This window comes from Amblyomma maculatum, chromosome 1, assembly GCF_055883805.1.
Source record: "Amblyomma maculatum isolate TAMU_Amacu chromosome 1, ASM5588380v1, whole genome shotgun sequence".
Taxonomy (NCBI): domain Eukaryota; kingdom Metazoa; phylum Arthropoda; class Arachnida; order Ixodida; family Ixodidae; genus Amblyomma; species Amblyomma maculatum.
Genome location: NC_139344.1, coordinates 414,763,155 through 414,784,107, shown reverse-complemented (window position 1 = coordinate 414,784,107; position 20,953 = coordinate 414,763,155). Strand labels below are relative to the sequence as shown.

General features: G+C 43.5%; 1 protein-coding gene across 1 annotated transcript in view; it reads left to right on the top strand.

The window, feature by feature from the left end:
* Nucleotides 1-20,953, top strand: part of LOC146208978 (uncharacterized) — a 205,084-nt gene that overhangs the window by 152,331 nt on the left and 31,800 nt on the right. Inside the window, exons 13-15 of the mRNA XM_084596689.1 lie at nucleotides 8,714-8,782; nucleotides 8,950-9,021; nucleotides 12,356-12,427. Of these exons, the coding sequence (XP_084452815.1) occupies nucleotides 8,714-8,782; nucleotides 8,950-9,021; nucleotides 12,356-12,427 (213 nt within the window). The remainder of the gene's footprint in view (nucleotides 1-8,713; nucleotides 8,783-8,949; nucleotides 9,022-12,355; nucleotides 12,428-20,953) is intronic.

The following is a 20,953-nucleotide window of genomic DNA, read 5'->3' as shown; positions in this document are numbered from 1 at the left end:
AGCTAGATTAAGCGGCCAGTAAAAGTCACAAAGGTTAGAGAATATTCGGACCATTTTAAGAAACGAATGCATCCTAACTGGTTACAAGATCTGCTTAAGTACTGTCTGCTCTGAAGCTTGCAAACACATCACAACCAATCTCTTTCCTTCGTCGACCAACATCTCAAATCGAGACTTCCTCCCAGATGTCCTCGCCATCTGAAAACTTTATATAACCGACTTCTCGTATAGCTTGCGGTGTCATTTCGATCAGACGAACAGTCCGCATTGTGACAACTGCGGCGCGATCGAACCTGTAGAACATAACTTGGTTGAGTGCCCTACCTATATACTTACCAGCGTGCTTACTATGAATATTGTACGGAGAAGCTCACCCCGATGCTTTTAACAGTGCAATGTATTTTAGGTCCGTTATCCTGCTTTGGACAACCGAGACAATGAGCTTTTTATCTGCATATTTAAAAGGCATTGGACTTCTTGACAAGCTGAGGTTTAACATTGCACGTCACCCTCAAGCAGTTTGCACGCTACGAACGTAGAGCACATTCCGGTCACTCTCACCCACTTTTCACCTCGTGAGCATTGAATGCACAATTTTAGGAGTATGCATCTCATAACCTCATTGTTTAACATTACTTGCCGATGCATCTTAGTACGCATTTTATGGCCGCATTCGATCTCCTTACTTTTTTTATCTTCCACTCCTCTCCATTTCTTTTTTCTCGCCAGAACGTTCTGACGCATTTCTAATTCGCCACTGCTATCATGGGAGTTTATACTGGTACCCATGTTGACATATGTGACACTGCTAGCGGTACATGTTTGTTTAATGGTTTTGTGTAAGAAATACAGACAAGTAACCCGATGTCGGGGCGTTATATGGTCCGTAGGGTCACGAAGAGTCGGACACGACTGAACGACTGAGCTGAACTGAACCTGATGTCAGGTGATGTTACATAAACTGCCAACCAAGCTTTATATCGCCTGTCAACTACCACCTAAAAGAGGCACGCGTGAGGGAACGAGCACATACTAACATGCCTTCGGTACCAAGGAACACCCTATCTAACTCGGTATCCAATCGTCCTGTAAATTCCGTTCTCTCCACCCATCTCAGTGACGAAGCCTGAGTAAGCTGCGCATCCCACTTCGGACATGGAATATGGTGAGCTGTAGCCAGCGGTGTGACCTGTAAACTACGCCTCTCAGAGCAAAAGATAAAAGTCAACGTTCAAAGCCGCAGACATGTCTGCTGATTTTATTTACCCAGCGTAGTAGTGCTTTTACCCTAAACACAATACAATTTCACACCACTTAAGGACTCACGAACTGGTAAAGAAAACAAAATATAAATCGCATTCTATTCATGCAGGCGCCTCCTCAGAACAAATTATTTCATCACTACTCTTTCTCATTTTACAAGATGTATAGAATAATAGGTCCTCAAGAATAAAAATGAAAGAGAAAAAATAAGAACAATTTGCTCGAGTAATTAGTTTCCGACACAATGCTAACAAAAAAAGAAGAGCTCTCAGTTTATACGTTTCATACTCCCTAGCCAGAGTTGCTTACCTATCATATTAAAAAATATACCGAGCTGCCCTGTAGAGCAAGAAATTCAGTTTTGCAATGACAGATCACATCACTTGGGTCCCATACTAGCGAAGCGTTTAAGTAGAATCAGAAGCTTGTTGTGAAAAGAACCTAACTGCTCTTGGCAATAATTAAGGGAGCACTTAGAATTTGCCTTTCTGGGCATTACGTGAAAATATTACTCGCTCCCTATTACCTACCGACTCCCTTTGAAAATTATTGTTCGCTTACATGCGCTTTACTACTATCTTGATCAATATTTCCATACTTCTTGCCACTATTAGCTAAAATATCAATTGAATACAGTCATGTTCTAGTAGGTTATGTGCTAGGCAAGATGATGTAGTCTAAGCGAACCGTACTGCCCCTTCTCAGGGGTTAAGGAGTAACTTATCTGACAGGCTATCGAATTGTCCCGGAAAGTCTAGTTTCAGTCACTCCACCATATAATGGAGAGACCCGAGTTGGCTTGTCCTATTGACTCCGCCACGTCATGTATTCTCGTGACCTTACCGAGCAAACCGATCAGTCATGGCTGGAGGCATGACTGATCGGTTTGCTCGGAGGCATGGCTAGAGACGGAGGCATTTCTTCTTCGCTACAACAACGCCGGATTACCAGGAGAACTTACATGTTAAAAAGGAATAATAGGGGGCTGTGAAGACATGGCAAAGCCGCTTTGACTTTCTAGCATACCTTTTGAGCACCTGATTACGATAGTTCGCCTACGTTCGTGTACACACATTGACGTATGGTCAGTTTTCCTGCACAATCCGCATCTAGGATATTTTGCCGCCCGCTGTGGACAAAGCGAAACTTAAAGGATATAAGCCACGCTCGGAATACAAAAGAGGCTGGGAATTCTAGAGATATTTACCCCTGGCGAACAAGTCGAGTATTATGGAGAACTCTTGCTCGTCGTTGCAAAATGCTACCCATTAAGTGTTTCCTTTTGCGCACATGAATTCTTTATGGTGCTTATAGAGAATAAACGGTGCTTTCGTACTATAATCCTGAGTGTTCAGCGCCAATCGAGATATAGTACCAGGCCTTCAAGTTAAAAGTCTTTCTCTGATTTGCCTAGATAGGCCACACTATATATAAAAAGGCGTGGTAAGCTTGGCTGTAAAAAGGAAAATGTTTCTACAATATGTCGTGAACGGTAACTACAGAACCAAGGTGGTCCACTTTAGGCGGCCCTATATAATATGTGATCTTTCGTGAACACCGCTACATTTAAATACTTGAGCCTGAAGCTCATGGACAGCTGCAAATCATGCGGAAGGCGTGGTGACTAACGTCAAGTGGTGTGGGTCGGCCAGCACAATATAAATAAACAAAAAATTAGTAAGTTAACCCGACAGGGCTGGCAGGCTGCGTTGTAAAGCTCGTACATGGAGGCTCTAGCGGGTCATGATTCATAAAGTAAGCGTTTCAGATTTATGGATTAGGGACAGCTGCGCTTCCATATTCTTAAAGCTTGGGCAGCGGCGGTCGCCAACGGTGTGGTAGAATAGGAACTGCAAGCAACGCAAGAACCACTGTCACCGCCTGTTCATGAACCAGTACCCTATTTAATAAACATTTTGTCCCCCTGTTTTCTTGTTTCGGTGAACAGCCTACTAAAACATAAAAACCTGATTTTTCTTCTTTGTATTTGTTGGCATTCAGGAAACATTTAGTATTTGTTGGCATTCAAGAAACAGTTATTCTTCACCTGGATTCGCTCTTAAATTTCGTCCTATTATTCAAGCCGAGTGCTTTGTGAATTATTTCGGCGCAAAGGCTAAACCGAGGACGAGACACATTTGACTTTGATGCGTACAGAGCATGGTGGAGCAGAATCCCCTGTAGAAACACCTGCGGTGTCTCTACAGCGAAGGGTATGCAGGAAAGAGAAAGTGGCGAGCTTTTTTCCTCGTCCCGTGTCCACGAATATATCGGGTGTCCCATCTACCTCAGCCGGGTGACCTCAGTCCTACCGATCCCGGATCATCTCTCGGACTCCCCAGTCGCCATACTCACTCCAATACGAGCACTATAGACCACGCGACGGGGAGAACCTTTCCAAGATTAGCCGTTGCTGCAGGGGAGCCCAAAGCTATCTACACACATACCGGGTGTCCCATCTTACTCAGGCAAGGGTTAAAAGCATATTTGAGGTTAGGCAGAAAAATTAGTTACATACAGCCTCCAGCACTTTTTAGCACCGCAGGTAATTTCTTGTTTTGAAGCAAGTGAACTTTTCGTTACCGCAAAGAAAGATTGATTTCTGAAAATGCAGTGCAAATCTGCCATATATGTCTATCATCGCAAATCAATATGGGATAACTAAGAAAAATGAACCTAAATGAGTAATAAATAATTACACAACAATAAATTGCTGGCGGTGTGCATGTTGGCTTGCAGAACTACGCAACTGGCTTCGTTGGCCTATATCGACTATTTTATTTTTTATACCTTGGCCACGTTACCTATGATACCCAGTATATAAAAGATTTTGAGTTCCAAATGTGACTTCTTCCAACGATTCTTCCTAATCTACAAAGCTAAGCGACGTTACCCAGCAACTTTCCTGAAACCCTCACTACAATACTGACGTCACAAACTGAGAAGTTCCTCTCAAATAAGGTGATGGTTAACCAGAAAATTGCTCGGCCTGTGAAGTAGAGAGCAGTATGTGTCGTAACACAAGGAAGAATAAAACATGGCCTAACAATTCAACCCACAGGTTTATTAGCCCTAATCATGGCCGAAATTACTCGGATGCTCTATCTGGTCCTTACATTTGCGAAATTTTATTTGAAATTGACCGTGCCAAACCGCAAGGGTAGATATTGGGCGATCAGATTCACGGTGCCAAGTAGCCACTTTCTTGCTGTCGCCTGAGAGCGAGGGTAGATCCGGCTGAAATTAACCTGTTATTCGACGCCTCCCAGGGAATCAAGGCTGAAATTAAGCATTCAGTAGATAATATCCTTCGGCGTGTTTACGGCAAGTAGTTCGCGGCGAGAACTGCGCGACACATATTCCATGCACAACATTAAAAAGTAACAAGCTTTAGTGCATGTGAAGTAATGCACTCTGTACATGTAGTAATATAGAGAGAGATATTTGCCTCTGTAATTTTGTCAATAGGAAACAAATATAAAATGATGACGCTTCATTATCTGCTGTTTGTGTCACAGCCAGGTAAGATGGATGAGGAAAAGGATAGCACGACGTTAAAAGCGCTCTTAGTATCCGGCCTCTCTACCACCAGCAAGAAAGTTGTCAGCGATCTTGTGATTCAAACCAGACGCCATAATGGCAAGTGGTTCGCGGCGAGAAGTGTACGGCATATATCCCATGCACAGCATTAAAATGTAACGAGCGTTAGTGCATGTGAAGTAAAGTAGTCTGTACATGTATTAATATAGAGAGAGATATTTGCCGCTGTAGTTTTGTCAATGGGAAACAAATACAAAATGATGACGCTTCATTATCTGCTGTTTGTATCACAGCCAGGTAAGATGGATGAGGAAAATGATAGCACCACGTTGAAAGCGCAATTAGTATCCGGCCTCCCTACCCACAGCAAGAAAATTATCAGCGATCTTGTGGTTCAAACTAGACGCCATAGCAACAGTGAATTCCAGGCGTGCATGATCGGCACCTACGAAGGAAAACCGCGAGAGCTCATTAACGCAAGTCCAAGCTCTCCTCGTGGTAACCAAGTACGAAATTTCATGGCTAATAGCGCTTTCTTTCAATATTGCCTGCTTGAGCAATACCACAAAAATACAGGTATAGATGTACAATTAATTCTTCAGCGTCCCACAAGAGTACACCCTTTTAGTAAAGGTTCCTCAGGCGTGCCAGGTTACCAAAAATTTTCACCCACTCAGGAGATTTACTTGGGTTTGATGTGCCCAACGCACATTTACATCTGCATGATAAAAAGCCATTCTCGTCCTCCACAAGCTGTGCACAACCTTGATCATAGACATATCAATCACCTCCCACCGCGAGGTATTGATTTTTACATTGGTTTGTGGGACGAACTTTCATTGAGTGCACTGCAGAATATCCCAACAAAGTTTGTCATCCTACTATCATCGAAGGGACGTTCAGATTTCTTCGGTATTTTTACACAATAAGCAGTCTGGTGTCCACGGTAAGAAAATTCTTCTCTGCTCAGGTCATGCCTTAACACGATGCGTGCTACAACGCTTCCGGCAGAAAAATCTTTTGCCTGTATATGTTAGAGGCGCTCTTCCGGCTCTTTGCGGTACATCCTACCCACAGCCACCAAAACACCATCCTGGGCATAGGCCTCAGGTAGCCGACAAAGTGTGCTTACGGTTTTTTCTTTGTCACGGAGGTTACTACTCCAATAAAAAAGACGGACGCACAATATTCTAAAGGATACGACAACTTCGCCATAATACACAATTACTTTCAAACTTATGGCACTGGATACAGACACAGCAAATTACCCAAGAACTTTTCTGTTCTTGCTCGAATCTTAGTACAAAGAAATTCAATAACCTCGGAATGCAGGAAGAAAAAGCCCGAATACAATAGATATGCCTACATAGGCAGTCACCAAACGTCTTAAACTGCAACGCCCTATTGTGCTCTGCTCTCTATGTCATCGTCTTCATCAACCTCCGCCTGTGCGGAAAAGCGATCTCGTATCCTACTCGATTACATTTTTTTTCTTTCATTTTATTATTCACAATCGCATACGCATTATAGAAAGGGATGGTACATTGTAATGCAGTAGAAATCGTAGACCAGGAGAAATATAGTTCAGAACGCGGTACATCCTACCCACAGCCACCAAAACACCATCCTGGGCATAGGCCTCAGGTAGCCGACAAAGTGTGCTTACGGTTTTTTCTTTGTCACGGAGGTTACTACTCCAATAAAAAAAACGGACGCACAATATTCTAAAGGATACGACAACTTCGCCATAATACACAATTACTTTCAAACTTATGGCACTGGATACAGACACAGCAAATTACCCAAGAACTTTTCTGTTCTTGCTCGAATCTTAGTACAAAGAAATTCAATAACCTCGGAATGCAGGAAGAAAAAGCCCGACACAATCTCTTTTTGGAACAAGTGAGAGCCCATGCCTTCCTTACGAACTCTGGGAAGAAAAGTTGTGCGGCTAGTTCGCTCCTAAATGAAATTTAAAACCAAGACAGAGAATACCAATAGATATGCCTACATAGGCAGTCACCAAACGTCTTAAACTGCAACGCCCTATTGTGCTCTGCTCTCTATGTCATCGTCTTCATCAACCTCCGCCTGTGCGGAAAAGCGATCTCGTATCCTACTCGATTACATTTTTTTTCTTTCATTTTATTATTCACAATCGCATACGCATTATAGAAAGGGATGGTACATTGTAATGCAGTAGAAATCGTTGACCAGGAGAAATATAGTTCAGAACGCGGTACATCCTACCCACAGCCACCAAAACACCATCCTGGGCATAGGCCTCAGGTAGCCGACAAAGTGTGCTTACGGTTTTTTCTTTGTCACGGAGGTTACTACTCCAATAAAAAAAACGGACGCACAATATTCTAAAGGATACGACAACTTCGCCATAATACACAATTACTTTCAAACTTATGGCACTGGATACAGACACAGCAAATTACCCAAGAACTTTTCTGTTCTTGCTCGAATCTTAGTACAAAGAAATTCAATAACCTCGGAATGCAGGAAGAAAAAGCCCGACACAATCTCTTTTTGGAACAAGTGAGAGCCCATGCCTTCCTTACGAACTCTGGGAAGAAAAGTTGTGCGGCTAGTTCGCTCCTAAATGAAATTTAAAACCAAGACAGAGAATACCAATAGATATGCCTACATAGGCAGTCACCAAACGTCTTAAACTGCAACGCCCTATTGTGCTCTGCTCTCTATGTCATCGTCTTCATCAACCTCCGCCTGTGCGGAAAAGCGATCTCGTATCCTACTCGATTACATTTTTTTTCTTTCATTTTATTATTCACAATCGCATACGCATTATAGAAAGGGATGGTACATTGTAATGTAGTAGAAATCGTAGACCAGGAGAAATATAGTTCAGAACTCTTTTCTGGCGGGCTAGAGGGTGTGAATCACTCATTTTTAAAACTGCGAGTATAAAACAAGGACCCAGCGAAAATCACAGCAACACACACAAACGCTTGTGTGTGTTCCGGCGTTCTCGCTCGGTCCTTGTTTTATTCGCGCAGTTATAAAAATGAAGGAATCAGAACAGGAAATCAATAAGAAACAACATATGCTATACAGAACTTTGAATACAAGCGTAAAATAAAGAAAAAAATACAAGTAGAATAAACCAAAACCAAACACTATTATTCTTACTTGCGAAGTTATCGCACCTTGATCGCATATCATATCTTTTACTTGGCTATTGCTGGTGCCCCCTGAAATGTTCTTTTCTGAGCCGCAGTAGCGTTGCTTCGCTCGCTCTCCAGTTTTAACAGACATAGCTTTACATGCATGCAGGAGAGTTCCTCAGGGATAGGTTTTCGAGCCTCAGCGCACGCTTTATAATGCATAAGAAAGGACAATATAGATGATTTATATAGGATGATTTATACATATTTTTATGTGCGCTGTATGTCACAACACAAATAAAAATTTGAAACTGGCTCAAAGAACGTGAACCACAGCGGTGAACTGTCAATGGGAAAGACAAACAGGATTATTAGGGCGAGAGCAGGCAGCATGAACAATCATACGCACATAGTAGGTGTAAAATAAATTGCTGTCGGTAGCAAACGCTGTCCAGAAGACAAGTCACAAAAACTGAAATGACTTTCAGCAACATTCAGGGACATTTTGCTCCATGGTTGACAATGACAACTGTCGTTCAGTCAACAAACATTTTTCTATTCCTCCTTTTCAGTGTTTACATGATACATCTTAATGTATTTCAGGGGTTTTTAACGTTTATGCTACAAAAGTGTCCAGCTTCTTTCAACTAACAGTAACCCTACTTAAGAATAGCAATAAATGCCTATCCCTTGATAATGGCTCTGTGAGAGGCGGGAAGCCAATCACTGCATGCTCGTTTTGATTTATTTTATTTTTATTTTTTGCACCGACGCAGAAACCTGGCTTACAATATAATATCTGACGTGAATGGTGCTTTCACTAACCTGGGAAGCCTTCGAACATTGTAAGTGACTTCGTTTTGAAGAGAAAACATTTATTCTAATCTAAACAAGTGCTACGTTTACTTTTCCGAGTGCCCATGAAACTATGTGCGTACTTTTTGTACGTCGGTAGTGATGGGGTGCCGACGTGCAAAATGCGGCGACGCGTTTTCACTCTACTTTGTTGCAGGGACCTCGAAGGCAACAGAATCGACGCCATGCCTGACGATACCTTCTGGCCGCTTGCCAGCGTCGAATCACTGTGAGCATAAAATTTGAGAATGCAAGAGAGACGTTTCTTATCATTGCCTGCTTATGTTGCTTGAAGTTCGAGATAGAAGCATATTACAAGCGACGCCTAAAGCGCGCTGCACTTTGCTTCTTCGGCATCACTTTTTGGGAGGTGCAGCCGTAGCATGCAAACAAAGCGTGTAATAAATAATATCCCGCAACCCTGTTTACTTTTTGCACATATTTGATAGTCGTAAACCTATGTATGAAAAATGCGTGCTCTGATTTTGTAAGGTAGAAGCACGTAGAAATATTTTTTTGTGACTTAAGGTATTCTGGGTTTACTACTCTTGACTGTACTAAGCTTGGAGATTTTACACTGACTAGAAAAAAAAAAAAAAAACATTACAAGGGTTCAACGCTGCCGAACCAAATATTGAGCGAAAGCATTAGCTGCTGGTGACCGGGCGTTTTTCTTCTTCCTCAATCCTCAGGGCACATATAAAGCCCCGCTTTAACCAAGCCGTATGAACGTGCCTTATACCCTCTTTACACGGGCAGAGTTAACCACGGTTAGCGTAACTGCGGTTACGCGAAACCGTGGTTAGCCCGTTTACACGGCAGACCAAACCACAGTTACACCCCTAACCGTGGTTATCGCAAACCGAGTTTGGCGACCTCGGTTTGCGTCGTTAACCGAGGTTATGGCGGCGTCTGTTGACGGATGCTGCTCGTCGGCACTCGAGTGCGCGAAGCGTACGAGCGTGTCTGCTTCAGCAATGTACTCGTTTATCCGTATTGAATATCCGGTGTCTACTGGGCCGCCCGGCGTCTTCGGTTACGGCCTACAGCCAAGCGTCTGCGTACTGAAACCCCGTCCTATGTTGCGGTATCGTTTGTGCGGCTTAATTGTTGCTGAGCGCGGAACGTCAATAAATGCGTGGTCTTAGCTTTATAATGAAAGTGCACAAGTTCGCAACGCTTGCAGCGCGGGATGCTGCGATCTGGCGGAGGTACGTTACACTTACCGCGGCGGTGAAGCGAGCGAGCGCGGCGAACTACGGCGGGGTGCGTAACCCCCTAGTCGTAGACAGGCCTTATTTCTCTTCGAAGCCGCGGCGATCGGCGCTTTGGAACTGATCAACGCTGTCGAAATGGTGTACTCATGAAACATCTTTATTGTGAATCCTATTCTGCCGCCGTAAAATAACGATATGATAAAGTTTGGCGATACATTAATCGCAGAGCTAGTATAAGCAGAACGGTGAGCTACAATGTACCGGCGGCAGCTGTCTTGAACAGAAACTTGATAGTATCGCGGTTGTCGGTCTTGCCAGCAATTTTCCGCTGGTCAGTGATCAGGAGTGATTCAATTCTGATATTCGGCTCAGTATTCCAGATGCCAATAAATTTAGCACGCTTTGTTTCTGACGTCGGCGCTAGCGAACCGCCGTGTCGTTCGCGTACGGTCTGCGGGAGGAGGGGCCAACGCGGCGGTGTTTAAGATGGTCGATGAGGTGCTGCCATCGTGCGGGGCTTCACCGCGTTGTTGACGCCTTGCCGGACGGCACTCCGAAAACTACCTTATAAATAAAATGTTTGTAAATGCTGCTTCGTTCCGCAGATCACCGCGTCGCTTCGGTTGGACTTTATGGGCAATGGCGGCCGTAACCGAGAATGGCGGCGAGCTGTGTAAGCACAGCTAACCGCGATTGGCGGTTAATCGTGGTTAAGTTCGGTAACCTCGGTTAAGCGCAACCGTGGTTAAGCCGGCCGTGTAAAGAGGGTATTAGTGGCCTATAGGTGTAACGAGAATGTCAGGGTCCTAGCAGGCTGATGCTGACATAACCGTCCCATGTGAAACGAGAGACCCATGTTGGCAGCTCCTGCCAGCCCTATACCCTAGTGTAACGTGGGGCGCAACGTCACAGCCTCACGTGGCTAAGACGTAGCTACCGGCTGCGCTACGCTGAAGGCTCGAAACCAAGAGTTATAATGCTTTCGAATAGAAAAGAATTTGGAGCAATCTCATAATTGCTCTTTCTCGTGAGCTATAGTGCCACCTCAAAACAGTAGCTGCAAGCGGGCCTAAGATGACCTCTACTGCTTGCCCAGCAGCAATCACTATATAGGAAATGCGTCCGTAGCATATATGATACATTTCGCTAGGTACTGTAGAGTATAGGTTTCACAGTGTTACATTTCTTATTTGGTTCATTAGCGCCATCTGAACTCAGTAAATAGTGGTGCAGCAGTGTTACTCGATATTTGGAGACTTTTTATAATACTAATGATTATTGTTTCATAGGAAGGGAAAGGTGCAGTATCTGTCACACTTGTTTCTGCGGACACCTGAACCGCTCCGTAGGGGAAGGGAAGAGGGTGGGAGTGAAAGCAGATAGAGAGAAATACGAGCCGTAGTGGATTCCTACGGTGTAATCGACCATCTGGGGATCTTAAAAGTGCGCTGACATCGCATAGCACACAGATGCCACTTGGTTTCGCCTCCATCGAAACGCAGCCGCCGTGGTCGGGATCTAACTCGGGTACTCCGGCACAGTAGTCGGGCGTCTTACCACTGCACCACTCCGCCGGGTCGGATTGCAGAAACACTGTTTATGTCTGTCATGATATCTTATTGCGATGTTTATTGTCTCAGTGCATAAAAATGGTATGAAGGATGAAGGGTGCGGTGAAATAAATGAATAAAGGTTGGCTGATGCAATGAAGTCGTAATAATGGGAATGTATACCGCTGAAAATTATTTATGGGAATGCTACCGAAGTTTCCAAGCTCGAATGATCATTTTAGGAACATGGTAGCAATATCACATTTTAGCTCAAGGGAACATATTTTCAAGTATAACAGTAAACGTAGTGGTTTGTCCCCGTCACTGTTTGGCGCCCTCTGCGCGCCTTCGAAGTCTTTTCAATTGCACATAGTTCTGATTCAAAAAAGCAGCTTCATTGCTGACACAAACGTCTTATTTACATAAACGCAAAGTAAATTTATTGGAGACGGTACTATCGGAAACATTAAAAAACTTCCCATGCTAAAAGGTCCGTGACCAGAGACATTCACTTTTCTGGGCACAGCCATAGTGTGCCTGCTTCGATGCAGTATTCAAACAATTTGCGTGTTATAGTCCTCCTGAAAGCTGTATCTTGAGCTGTGTTGGTAACTGCAGTTTGTTTCTGTTCACCGCCAGCCTGCTATGCAGCTTGTATAAAGAAGCGCTGTTCGCCTTGCCTGGCGAATCAAGAAAGGCTTAGTTAAAGGCTTTCTACTGATTTGAACGAAACGTTTAGTGGTGACAATTAGTCTAAGAAATGCAGTGCTTGTATTTTGTGTTTTTTGTTTTTCAGGAATCTGAGGAATAACGTTTTTCGTACGGCATCTCCATCTCTCTTCGCTCCTCTTCGAAACATTACTCACATGTAAGTATCTCTGCGTGTATTTCTTTGAATGGGTAACCAATGCAGTTGATAACTTGCTTTGGACTTCAGTACAATAATCAACGTCTTCACATTAAATCGGTTGAGCAGTGAGAGCATTAACAATGTTTCAAAATGCACTAAAGCCAGTGTGCTGTGAAGTTTGAAAGACCTCAAGTGTTTCACAAAATTATGGGCTCTTCGCGAAGGCATTACTGCAGCTCGTTGGAACCAAACTGGCGAGCCTATTATACTGAACGCTTTTCTTGCAGAATTCATGCAGTGCACGTGAAATGAAGTTGGCCAACTAATATGTTGATCTGAGTAAAAGGCAAAATTTCGTTTAGAAAGAGCATCACTTGCCCTACAAGCTAAATTCAGACGATATCCGCCCATTCCTGATGATTGTGAAGTACCAAGTTGTGACACGTTATTTCTTTTCCTTATATTCGCCATATGCAACCCTTTCGTAGGTACTACTGCAACATTTGAAAAATGGTGTACGGTCATGCAAAAGGTATTCGCCAACACCGCCAAATAGCAGAAAGTGTTTCCCGGAAACTTGCGGCACACACAAGGGCCCCCTTCAAAACTAGGCTCGGCCGTCTTATATTGGCGCTTATTTACTGGTTTTCATTGCTTATCTTCATACGCGTGCATTAAATCTGCGTTTCGGTGCATCACAAATAGCCTAAATCTTCCTTCAGTTATATCGCATGAGCTATCTAAGCCTCAAATAGGCGTAACAATGTTCATGTGCCTCTAAGGGTAGAACGACAGAAAGAAGATTGCTACACAGTATGAAAGAGCACTGACAAGGGTGAACCTAACTCCTCCCTCAGCTATATCGCATGTGCTTTTCAGCACATAGTCCTGAGCAAATCGTAACAACGTCCATATGTGACTAAGGCTAGAACGACAGAAAGATGATGGCTGCAGAGAATGAAAGAGCACTGAACAAGGGTAGAGTGCATGACTTTCATGTCTGCCATTAGACTGGGACCATACTTGTCGAAGGGGAAGTTGGACTTCAGTTCTCTCATGTGTGCTAGAGAAATATGGCAATAATTAGTTTACATCGTGCTTCAATTCCACAATTCCCAGAGGTGCGGTCCAAGACTTTTGTCCCCGATAGTACACGTGCCGTGAACAAATTGTACAATTAACGCAATATGGGATTGTTTTCCCGACTAGTTATCACGTAGAGGGAATATACTTACGGGATTCTACTGTTCCTTTACAAGATATTTATTCCTGCTGGTTCCAATGTTCTGAACTTACGGGTTAGATAGGCCTCTCTATATTTTCTGCCTCTTGAATATTTAAGGACTGACCGGAAAATAAATATTTTAATTTCTTCGAACTTATGGACTTTCTGATTGAAATGTTGTGAAACTGCTTTGGGGAGGATTTGCCTGTGTCTGCCCAATGGCCGTTTAGCTTTATATTGATTATTGCCTATCTCTCCTATGTACGTTATATGGCGTTAGGGTAAAAATGTCTCCGGAAAAATGTACCCGGAAGAAACGTACCCCGAAAAGAAAATGTCCCCAAACAGATGCAATCAAATCTACCGCAACGTCAAGCCTTCGCCTAGCCTCATGGGGCTCGGCTTCTCGGGGATGACTTGCTTGGAACATAGGCGTTTTGCCTAACAAAGTTTTATATTGCTCTTTTAACAATTATGTTTGCCTTCTTCACTGCTATATTGCAAATGTTCCTTTTGTTCGTGATTTCGTTTATTTTTGCTCCCCGTTATGTAATGCCCCGCCTAGGGAAAATAAATGATGATGATGACGACGATGATGATGATAATTACAGCCGCAAGTGAGCTTTTATACTATGAATTATCAAGAGGTAACTATTGTCGCGCCCAATTGCATATTTGACCTTGCATCTTCTTTTGAGGTATTAACTCAAACCTTATTTCCATTGCCTTTGTGTGTGGTTCTCGATGTGTTTTCTCGTTTCACTTGCTGTAGCGCCTCACTGAGCTATAAAGACGTAGACTGTGATTTTACTTGGCGAGTTGCATTAATGTACTCTGATAGGAGCTATTCACAACAAAAAAAAATATAGCAGCGGAAAAGAGTTACCGAGGGCGAGCGCGTATCTGAATCATTCTGCTCCTAAACGACGTGACTGATCAAACTGTCTTGTAGTAGTAGTGTGGTGTTCATGGCTTGACCTGCACTCCATGGTCGTGGCATTACACGCTACTCCGAACGTTCCTGTCTAATTTACGCGCTGACCAACGGCTTTGGCGCCGGACACTGGGAATAGTGCTCTAGAGGGGCCATCCTGATTTCCGTAGTAAAGCATGTTTATCACCACCAGTAATGCAGCTAGAATTCTGCATCACGGCCACCGGAACGGTTAACCCTCATCACTGAAAGATCTGCGAGGGTATTTCTGTAGCGCGTCTCTTGTGAGCGGTTTCTCAAGCTGCTAATCAGGCATTCAGAAGGCACCGACCTTATTGGAATAATTACATCTATAGTCAGCACAGAACGTAATAAAATCATATTTTTTTTTACCACGTGAGTTTTGAAAGGTTATAATCTGTGAGCAAAGTATCCTTGGGAACATTTTCTGCTAGAAGCCGCTTCCTCAGGGCGTTTTCTTCCGGATACATTTTTTCCGGGGGTTGTGTTTACCTATACCCACTGGTTATGACAAAATGAGCATTCTAGAAAATAGATAGCATTTGACGGCGTGCAAATAAAGCCTCATTTTATGAAAAAATGAGCATTCTAGAATATAGATAACATTTCACGATGTGCACATAAAACCTCATTTTATTTTAAAATTGCAACCGCTTGCAGTAGTTTTAATCGCGATGTCTTTTTGTAAATGACCACATCTTACGTCTGTATCAAGAGCAAGGATGTGGTTGTGTTGGATGCTTGTTTTCAAGTTTAGAATGTACCACAATATCTCTTAGGTTTGTGTTACGTTTGCTTATTACCCTTGGTGCCTCCGAGAATATTTTCGTCAGGTGTTCATCATTCATTAGCATGGAGGAGTATTTCCGCAGAATATTGTTAATGTTTGGAACAACATTGTAGTAGTTCGTAACAAATGAAGACTGGATTTCAATGGTGCCTTTTGGCTGTTTTGTGAGCACGTCGTTGCGGTTTAAAGTGGTCGCTTTTTCGAGCGCCATACTAAGGGAGTTACCGGGATACTTTGTTTTGCATTAGTGTTGCTTTCAATGAATGTAATTTGTTTAAGGAATTATTACCATTCTCTCATATTCATCGAAGTCACGTCGCCTGTACTACAAATATTCCGGTCTTACAATGTCGTGAGTGATGACGGGTGAAATCTAAGTATTGTTGCTTATCTTATCCGTTGGCTTTCTCCACAAGAAAATTTTATCGATACCGTGTTACCAAGAGAATGGACATTAAATTGTGAAGGCTGACTGGTAAATGTAATGCTACTGTAATAATTATTAAAGTGAGATATGAAAGATTGGAGGGATTCCATTCCATGTGTCATATAATGAAAATATGAAGATAGTGAAGGTATATGAGTGGATTTTCATGAAATGAATTTAGTACTCGTAACTCTAGAACTTCCGTGAATATATAGGCGTACGTCGGCGCGAATGGAGCGTCTATGCCGGTTCAGAATATCTGCTGGTAATAGAATATTCAAACCCGATATAATTTATTGTTTGGGCTAGTTTAAGTAGCGATAGAAAAACGTCAGACGCATAAGGGTGGCTTGTTGATTAATATTTAAGAGAAGGCGTCGAGAACTTCAACGATAGGAATATTAGTGTAGAGTTCCGAGATATTATTTGCGACTAGCCTACTGTCATATGAATCGTTGTTCGTGTTAATAATAAACTAAATTATTCGGAAAAAGTTAGCTGTGTTTCGAAGAATATAAGGAAGGTGGGTCGGGAAGTCTGTTAAGTGATGGTTTAGGAAGATTGATTGGTTCTTAGTGGGCGTAATATTGTCACATACAATTGACCTTCCTGGTATATCTGTGGTAAACAACTCTTCTGGGGAAACATTGTGCATCTTGGGCAGTAGGTAAATTTGATCTGCTTGTTTGCTTGATAGCTTGAGAAATTTGTATTCAATCTCTGTAATTATTTCACTGGCGATTGGATCTCCTATTTTACTGATGATGACTCAACAAAACGGTGTGTCAGATAGCTATTTATCTTTGTATAGTTGCAAGAGTTGTTAAGCTGCACCTGTAGGCCTCTTTCTGTAATTTTCTACTGGTAAAATAACTAAGCCGTCAATTTTGCCTTGATGCTTGATAACTACATATGATTGGCTGGCGCCAACCTTCTTATTTCTGCGTGTAGATTGCGAAGAAGACGGGTCGTAGCAAAGACAGTGTCGAGTTTTTTTACTCTTCTTATCTCAGTCTGTCTGATGACAGTGTCTCTCATCCGACGTGTGCTACTTTCGCCAGCATGGTGTCAAGCTCTTTTTCAAGTCGTCAGACCACTCCATTAAACATTAGGCTACCATACTGCCGAGAAGAGACTGCTTTCAGGAATCGCATCTTCTAGACCGAATGATAGATTGAACTTTGCTCAAAGCGACGTGACTCAAAGAAAGTACACAGAGACGGATTGTTTCAATTTATTTCCTGGCTCTGTTTTTCTTAGCGCTAAATTATAATTACGATACTACTCCGACATGCCACTGCAACATCTTCCTACAAATACACAAGGAATTGAACACGAACTGAGAGAAGTCTTGGTACGTTAGCTAAATTTACAGGAAGAAGGCTATCATTTTTCAAAGAATACAAATGTTTCATTGAATGTACCAGTCATATAATGCTTCGGTACACAGCATATTCATATATAGATGTTTAATAATAAATACTTTGACAATTATATAATCACAGTTGATGGTTAAGGAAGAAGTGTTCACCAGCGAACTAAAGCTTCCGTTCATAATGTTCCCTTTTGGTGCGCTGTGGAGAATCACATAGTCTAAGCCCCTCTCTCTTGTACATAAGTGCACGTGTAAAAACATGACCCAGCATATCATAGCCCTAGGCCTATTGGCTCTTGCAGGCGCATTTAAGCACGAATTGTGCTCACATAGAGGTTGAAGCAAGGCCCTCGTAGAACAGCTATAGAGAAAAGACCCCTACCAGCCGGAGCGTACTTGCAATCCTGTTCCTGCCCGAATCAGAATTCATGCGCAGTGAAGAGAAGCAGTTGAAATAGAGGCGGTGCAGTTGTGAAACTAGGCGTATTTTAGCCATTCCAAAACAATTGTGTGGACGTATAAGAACGGCATAGGTTGCTAGAAGGTGGTCAGGACGCAGAAAGGTTGGAAGCAGAGCAGCTTATTGGGCTGCGGTAGGAATCTGACATAAAATTGATGAAGCGGCACTGGGCGCGGCGCTTGACATTGATGGTGACGGGGCACATCGAAAAAAAGTGTGTATATTCTATGGACTGAGGATATTTCTTTGAAGCCCCAAAAAGATTAGTGGGGAAGCGTAGAGAGGTGCCAAAAACATCATCCACGGAACTGCACATGTCTTGTCTGAAAGCCCAACGTAATTATTTCTCAGTAATGTGAATTGTAGGAACTGAATCTCATTGAAGAGTGATTACTTGAAATGGCGGCCGTGGTAGATGATACTGGCGCCAAAGAACTGGGGATTGGTATGGCTTCAAGGCAATGCGGGTACGTGTCAACTCAAGTATGTAGCAGCAATAGAGAGTGAGCGTATTGAGATAGAGGTGTATAGTCGCCACCTGGCCACCCGTTTTTGATGTTGGGAGGGGGGGGGGGGGTGAAACTGTAGAGGCCGAACTGCTAGAAGACAGCTTCAGCTCATGCTCAAATTTGACGAGAGCTATCTCTAGCTCGCCCGAGGAAATGATGGGTTGGGTTGGGTTGAGTTTTGGGGTTTAACATCCCAAAGGGACTCAGGCTATGAGAGACGCCGTAGTGGAGGGCTACGAAAATTTTGACCACCTGGGGTTTTTTAACGTGCACTGACATCGCATAGCACACGGGCGCCTTTGGTTTTCGCCTCTAACGAAAAGCGGCCGCCAAGGCCGGGATTCGATCCCGCATCCTTGGGACCAGTATTCGAGCGCCGTAACCACTGCGCCACACCGGCGGGGTCGAGGAAAGGAGACGCGGGCCAAAAAGGAGAGGCGGGTGAGTTGTGACAAAGTGATGGCCTACCTCATACTGCAATCGCAGAGTGCGATTGTGGAGATTGTACAGGGTGGGATGGTAGCGGATTTATGGGCTTTACAGAGAACGTAAGCTACGATGAAGAAAAAAAAGATTATGTTTTGACACGTGTACAACTGTTTATAAAGACTGTCCATGATTTTCAATAAAGTCATTTGTTAGTCAATTTCAAACATTTTATCTTTACTCAGGGTACGTAAATTGCACATATGGAGGTTAATCGTGAATCAGATTTCCAGAAGAAAACCCCACTGTAATGCATTGCTATTGAAGACCAATTTATACTATGATGCTTATAGATAAGGCTTCCGGACGTTCGCACCGTTTCGCAATCTCAGTTCTTATTCCTAAAGATAGCATCTCGCACCATCTCTACTTACCTAACTGCTAGTTTTAAACGGTGCTATAGTGCGTTGAATATTGCCGAGAAACCTTCAAATCTGTATTTATTGTTTTTATCAGCTGGTGGCTTGCGGCCTTATCACTCTGATTGCGGCATGCATATCAATTCCGTATTCCTTGTTTATTATTACTTGATGTCACAAGACGCATCTTTATCAGTGTCTTTGCCGCACAAGATGCGCCGATATCTGCCTCGAAGATTCCGCCCACTCGCCTATGTTTCTGCAATTTTCCAGGTTGTGCTCGTAACAGTTTGCGACTTTACCTAGCTGGCTCTGAGCCGCCTTTCAATTGAGCGTTGACGTGTGCGACAGGCATTCTTTGTTCGCCGACCGCCGAGCAGGACTGTTGCAAACCACCGCCGCCGAATCATTTAGTTCTTTTGCGCGCGCAAGTCCACGCAATTACGAGTTTCATCAGTGCACCCACAGACTCTTCATCTGTGTCATCGACCTTGTCGCCCTCACGTGACAATATACTGGTACATTCTAGACACTATATTGTTGCGTTTAGGATGCCGTGAGCCTCCTCCACGCACAGTATGGGTGCTATTCATGGGAGCTATTCATTTTCAATGCGCTGGATGTAAATTAAAACCAGGCTTCAAGGTGGCGCATAGAGACGAAGGTGCTTGTGCCTCACTCGAGAGTTTGCTCTGCAAACACTGTTTTCCTGCCATATAGCTTCTCTCTTCGCACTGCAACCCCCGAGGTCATTCATTTGCGCATCTGGCCTCGAGCCGTCGAAGCGGGCCCAGCGCGAGGTCTGCTGTCCATGCCGCTGCCCACTTATTGATCTTCCTCGTCCGAGGTCACAAAGCGATCGGCCCAATCATGGACACCACCGAGGCTCTCTGCTGTGAAATTACTTGACTAGGCGGGATTTCATTAACTGCTTCGCCTTCGCCTGGATATCAGACTCGCCATATGAACAAGGTGCGTGCCGATCGCATTGCGTCAGCGCTTCAGTTCAGACGTAGAGACGAGCCTAATCATCCAGACGATATAGCTCGCAGAGAAGTAGTTGTGAAGTGAATACGTGATCGCCCTCAGGCAGAGGCCGATGGAGAGCGGGAAGCTCACATACCATATAAATGCAGGATGAGCGCGTTGCTATGCTCATCAGAGCTGACACTCATAAACCTTGGTTTAACCGGGATAGGCCGCCATGACTGTAGGCTTCATATGTCGGTAGTGGAGCAACCGCACAAAGTTGTAATTTGGAACTTAGCATTTTGGATACTGAGCACTCAAGAAGAAGATATTAAGAACTGAAACAAGAAGCTGTATACATTCTGCAATAGAGGCACTTGTTATTATTTTGGTAGCTTCCTTGGAAAATTCCGCTAATAGCGCAGTCTACAAGTCTCTGAATAGGTTAGGTTTAATTGTTTATGAAAGGTGGCCGAAGTTCATGCAGACTGCCTGATGTCGGTTATGATGCCGGCTCGACCACTCAATATAATTAGCCCCGGAGATCATGCGGAACTTTCCACCCTGTAGTGCCAGATATTACATTCTGTTCTATGAAGACTGTGAAAATTTCGTGCTATTGTTTGGATCGCCGCATCCATACAATCTGTAAAATGGGCCTTTGCCAATGCCACAGCGTCCTTGTCTTTCACATTTGTCACACCTGCCTCCCCTGAAATTTGTGACTGAAAAAGTTGGGCTGAAAAAAAATCACAGCAAATTCTTGCACCAGAGGCTATTAACAGGCTACGAGTTTATGACGCTCACGATACGGCACTGATGCTGCCACAAGTATGTTTACAAGTGACGTGATGACAAGAGTGTACAAAGCTTTTTGTAGTCGCAGCCTTCTTTTCGCTGTTCCTTTCCGATTCACGGAATAAAAACTTGTTTGATTATGTGTAGCACGGACGAGACCTCGAACATTTTTATTGCAAAGTTGGTATTTC